Below are 5,684 nucleotides of genomic sequence, written 5' to 3'. Positions count from 1 at the left end.
GGAGGCTCGGGGGTGAGCTTCTGCCTCTCCACAACACCCTGACAGGAGCGGGCAGCTGGGGAGGTCAGGCTCTGTTCCCAGGGAACAGGGACAGGAGGAGAGGGAAGAGCCTCAAGGTGTGCCAGGGGAAGGACCTCAAGAGGCTGGACACCAAGATAAATTTCTTCATGGAAAGGGTGGTCAGGAATAGGAAGGTGCTGCCCAGGGCAGTGGTGGAGTCCGCCTGCCTGGAGGCGTCCAAGGAAGTACTGGGCATGACACTCAGTGCTCTGGGCTGGGTGACAAGATGGGGATCAGGCGCAGGCTGGACTCAGTGATCCTGGAGGGCTTTTCCAACCCAAACAGTTCTGTGATTCTGTGACTACAAATTGGTTTAAGTTCAGGACGTTATTAAAAGATATCTTTTATTCAGGGAAGCCACAGACATGAAATGCCTTATATGGGGAAAAGAAAAGAGGCAAGAAGAGTATCCTAAAACAAAATCCACCCCAAAACTCAGCAATAACAAACAAAACAAAACAAAAATCAGAATTATTACTAGTTTTTATTGCCTGTACAGCACATAAACATGGGCAGATCATTTCTTCACAATCTTGCCACCAATAAATAAAACAACAGGCAATGCTTTCATTTCGCTGTGACTCTAGCACTGCACTTTGTAATTCCTTTCTCCCAAAGAGAGTTTAAAGAACCTTGATATCCAACCAGGGAAGAAGTCTTCCTGTGCTCCTCTACGCCCACTCCCTAAATCAACAACAATCAGTACAAGGAACAGTCTGATTTGTGGCTGTCAGAGTGTTCCTAAACACCAGGAATTTGTCTCAAGTTATTTGTTGCAGTTCTGCTACAAACTCAAAAGTGTCTCCTGCAGACAGGTGGAAGGGAAAGGGATCCAACACACTGGGAAGGAGGGACTGGAAAAGGGAACAACCCAGTGATGTTGTGTAGGGAAGGCCAAATCACAGGCTGATATTAATGATTAGATACTACTTATGGGACATTAAATAATAGGTATTAAATATTAGCTATTAAAAAGGCTTCAGGTGATGCTGAGTTTCACTCAGCTTGTTCAAATCCAGGCAAAATAGTGGGAAATGAAACACAGGGCATTTCCATTCCAGCGTCACAGAACTTCTGCTGCACCTCCACCTTTCAGAGGAGTCACAACCTCCGTGATGGCAAAACTGCTCTGGTAGTGGCACCTGATCCAGGTGCTGCAAGAGTGAAGGGATGTCCCCATGAGCGGGGAGTTCCAGTTTGGCTGGAGTGGGAGAAGAAGCCCAGGAATATTGATTGGTGAAAGTACATGATCTTGTCACAGGAATGCACAAACTTCCCAAATGGTCTTGTGTGGGTTTTTCCACTTTCTCAGAAGCAGCCGGCACAGGCAGCATTGGCACAGATCTCACACAGGTCATCCTCGGCAGCCAGACCTGTCCAGGAGAAAGGAAGGATTCAGTCAGACGCCAGGAGGGCAGAGACACCTGTCAAAGCATTTGGAGACGCCTTTGCATTCCTATTTTATCATTTGAAAGATCCTTGTAGGTAATACTGCTCTAAGTAAAATTAGCTCATACTAAAATCTGACTGAAGGAATGAAATCAAACATAAATTCCTTGGGAAGCAATGGGAATATGTGGAAACAAGAGGACAACAGGACATGGCAGCATTTAGTCCTAAAGTGCCCCTTGTACTGGACAGTAGATAAATACAATATAATAACTTTAAAAAACGTACACTGCAGTAGCAGCCCATGGCAGAGGGACTTTGGACAAGAAGGAATGTCTTAAGCTAGAGAAGGGTAGATCTATATGAGATATTGGGAGGAAATTCCTCTCTGTGAGGGTGGGGAGGCCCTGGCACAAGTTGCCCAGAGAAGCTGTGGCTACCCCATCCCTGGAAGTGTCCAAGGCCACGTTGAACGGGGCTTGGAGCACCCTGGGATAGTGGAAGGTGTCCCTGCACATGGCAGGGGTGGAACGGGATGAATTTTATGGTCCCCCCAACCAAACTATTCAGTGATTCCATTATTCTACTTCGATGAAGTTTTCCATGGTCACAGCAGTGGAATGTGACCAGGGAACAGCTCAGCTCAGCACTGCAGGAATTTACCTTAGGGGATTCCTGAAGCCCAACCTTTGCTGGAGAAAGGACAGTACAAAGGCAGCATAAACCCTCCCAGCTGCCCTAGAAGTGACACAGAAGTAGTTCTGTGGCTTTGCCTCCTGCTATTGGAATGTTTAAGGTTGAAAACTGTGGTAAATATGAAAACTACGAAATATGAACAACATACTCAGCCTCCTAAAAATCATGGGTGCATCTTCCCTCTTGCACACCGGCCAGAATTCCTCAGGGAGGTGTTTTTCTTGGCATGGGGAATAGCTGGCCATGGGAACCATCATGCGAGGGTTGATGTGTCTGTTCCCATCCATGAGCTCCTTCAGCTTCTTCACAGATTCCAGGGGGAATTTCAAGTCTCCATCCTGTGCAGAACCACAAAAAAGAGGTGTCAGAAAACCAGGCTTTTGGCAAATCCATTCCATTTCAACCAAGAGCTCTCCCAAAAAATATAACACAGGGAAAATATGGTGTTGAAAGCCCAGATAAAACCTGTGCTGAATGGAGGCAGTGGACAGAGGGAGAATTTGGGTCTGGCACATCCCTACGAGACAGGCCTATAAAATCTGGGATAGGAAGATCCAGGCTGGGAATCTTCAGCTTAGAAAAGAGATGACTGGGCAATATCACAGAATCTGGAATGGGTTGGGTTGGAAGGGACCATCTCATTCCCTGCTATGGGCAGGGACACCTTCCACTAGACCAGGTTGCTCCAAGCTCCATCCAGCACTTCCAGGGATATGTGATAGAGATCTACAAAATTATGACTTGCATGAGGGTAAATGGAAATTTATTTGGCTTAACCCTTTCTCCTAACACAGCAATGGAAGTGTCAAGTGTTGGCTGTGACCTGGCAGGGTGTGACCACACAAAAGCAGCTTTTCTTTCACGCCACACATTGTTGAGGGCTTAAACCCTTCACCCCAAGACATTGTGGAAAGTTTCCATTAATTTAGAATCACAGAATCTCTTGAGCTGGAAGGGATCCACAGGGATCATTGACTCCAGCTCCTGGCCCTGCACAGATGCCCAATGATCCCACCCTGTACCAATTTAAAACTTGCCCACACAATTTCTGAAAAACAAGTTTTTGGAAGCATAAATATGACACTTCTGACTCATAGATCCCACCAGAAACTTAAGAAAGCTGGGACAAGACTCTGAGAAATATTACTCTGTGTTTTGGTTGCTTCTCCCTGTGCATCAGTTAAGGGTAATTTCCTCAGTTTCAAGACCTTTTTGAGGTCATAAATTTGAGTTGCAGGTGTTGCAGCTGTTTAACCAAATGCACAACATCTGTAACCATCTGCATGCATCTGCAGATAATCAGACTTTGGCCTAGAAGACAAATAAGCATTCTCAAATGGATTTTTATCTGCTGTTTTAATATGGTTTCATGGCCAACATGTAGTCAGTAAGGCGGTGTGGGAGGTTCCAACCCAATAGCAGGGTTTGGAACAAGATGTATTTCAATGTCCCTTCCAACCCAAACCATCCTGGGATTCTGGGATCAAGTAATAAAATTCAGTGACTCTGATACAGCACAAGACCAAATATTAGCATTTGTTTCACATCCCCATGAGTCCAGTGGGGAATGGTGTGAGATAAGTGGGGAGGGGATTTGATTCTGACTGGGGATTTAGAGGGTCTTTTACAGAATCACATTATTTTGGTGCTAAAGGTTAAAAAACCCAATCAGATAGACTTTGGATATGCATTTGCTTAACTAAGTCAAATTCTTTTCTCTTGCAGTCAGTTTATGATCTTAAGTTAATTTATCAGTGGAACTCAATGATCTTAGAGATCTTTTCTGACTTTAATCATCTATAAAGGTTAATCAGGCACTGGCACCAGCTGTTCATGAGAGTGGTGGAATCACTAGCTCTGGAAGTGTTACAAAAACGTGGGATGTGGTACCTGGGGACACGGTGGATTTCTTTGTGCTGGAGGAACAGTTGGATTTAATGATCTTAAAGGGCTTTTCCAACAAAAACAACTTTCTGATTCTGTGATCAGCCCTGGCTGCCTATGAAAAATTCACTTTTCCTATAAAGACAGCTCTAGATTCAGCTGTTGGTCACACAACTGAGAACAGAACCTCACAGAACTAAAAAAAAAAGAGTGGATTTCCAGAGGCACAGTTTCAGAGGAACCAGGAAGTGGGAACAAACCCTGTGATCTCCAGGTCTTGGAGACAAAAAAGAACAAAGGACAAGCAAAAGAGAGACAAAACCCCGCCACCCCAAGTAAAAAAGATGTGTTAGAGAGAGCTAATATTTGACGTACTATGGGACAAGGAGGGGAAGTCTCAGGAACAGCTTCAGGGAAGAAGAGTGGAAGCCGACTTTGTTCAGTGAAGAATCAAAGAATCAGTCAGACCTCAAAGACCTCAAGTGAAAGGAGTGCAATGCACTCAGAATTCACTGCAAATACAGTGCGGAAAACACAGATTTAATGATTAATGAGAGAAGAATTCCAGCTCAAACTCCAGAGATTCACTTCCTGCTCTTTTATACAATCTAGAAGCAGCCATTCTCATTTATTAATTTTTTTTTTTATGGCTACCAGTGGAAAACCGAGATGTTTTTCACTGTGTAGGAAGCTGTTTGCTACTCTGGAGACTGTAAATGTTGAAGAATGGTTTGAGAGAAAGGAATAGCTTAAACCTGCTACCTCTGGATATCTCTGTCATCCAAAGGACAAAAAAGAAGATAGTCCAGGATACAAAGGTACCTTATCCCTGGAAACCTGCTGCACACACATAGAGACAGTCAATAATTTTTAACAGGTATTAGTTTTCCTAGCCCACAGAGGAAGTTGTTTGCATTGCAATCAGACTGAAATCTCCCACACTGTCTCTCAGGATGAGTGCAGAGAACTCCAAAGCTCTCCCAAAGACAGACCAGAACCCTGAAGTACCTTCTTAACCTCTTCTATGCTGGATGGAATATCAGCCACAGGTGCTGTGGCTTACAAATACTTGTAAGATTTCACAGAGGCTCCTCTAATCATTTCTCTGCCTATTAATATTTAATTGGATCCAGCTAAGCTCTTCTTTGCCCTTTTTTTACAGACTTCATCCCATAAACTCACAGATCATTTCCACAAAGAATTTCCTGCCTAGAACCAGGTAACACAAGACAATTTCTCCGTTGTCACACCTTGTTGGCATCACTCTCTAAAGTCAGCACCTTCACCGCATGCAGTTTTAGGTCTAGGAGAACCAGGCATGAAACACCTCAGTCCCTAAGGGATTTCAGAGCAGAGATATGGCTGGAGAAGTTCAAAAAACAGCAGGAGCATTTAGTGATACCTGAAGTGTTTTACAGAACACCCAGAGCACAGGGGGATGGAGAGGGAAATCAAGGCAGAGCAAAGCAAAAGTTGAGGTCTGTTAATTTAGTTCAAGATTCCTGTTGCAGCCAGAAGTTTAAAAAATATCATCACTTTGTTGAATTTGTAATACCAACAAGTGAAAGATAAAAACTCACCTGAACATAGACTGCCTGGGAGATGTGCACCAGGACAAGGACTGTCAAGACTGTCCAGGAAAGAAAGCTTTTCAT

General features: G+C 44.2%; 1 protein-coding gene across 1 annotated transcript; it reads right to left on the bottom strand.

The window, feature by feature from the left end:
* Positions 1–572: 572 nt before the first annotated feature.
* On the bottom strand, positions 573–5,684 carry LOC120762435 (guanylin-like). The gene is made up of 3 exons (XM_040084858.2): positions 5,610–5,684; positions 2,294–2,483; positions 573–1,433 (listed from the first exon to the last, which is right to left on the bottom strand). The coding sequence occupies exons 1-3, from the start codon at positions 5,682–5,684 to the stop codon at positions 1,369–1,371; spliced, it is 330 nt and encodes a 109-aa protein (XP_039940792.1). The 3' UTR covers positions 573–1,368.

This window comes from Hirundo rustica, chromosome 22 (genome assembly GCF_015227805.2).
Source record: "Hirundo rustica isolate bHirRus1 chromosome 22, bHirRus1.pri.v3, whole genome shotgun sequence".
In the NCBI taxonomy this organism is placed as follows: domain Eukaryota; kingdom Metazoa; phylum Chordata; class Aves; order Passeriformes; family Hirundinidae; genus Hirundo; species Hirundo rustica.
Note: the sequence above shows the minus strand (reverse complement) of the source record. Positions and strands in the feature narration are given on the sequence as shown.

What these genes read in the sequence shown, in the direction of transcription:
- LOC120762435 (XM_040084858.2), bottom strand. Translation starts at nt 5,684, where the DNA reads ATGAAAAGCTTTCTTTCCTGGACAGTCTTGACAGTCCTTGTCCTGGTG. An exon ending in CCCAGGCAGTCTATGTTCAG is followed by an intron (nt 2,484 to 5,609) that starts GTGAGTTTTTAT and finishes GGTTCTGCACAG; the next exon opens with GATGGAGACTTGAAATTCCC. An exon ending in CATGATTTTTAGGAGGCTGA is followed by an intron (nt 1,434 to 2,293) that starts GTATGTTGTTCA and finishes TCTCCTGGACAG; the next exon opens with GTCTGGCTGCCGAGGATGAC.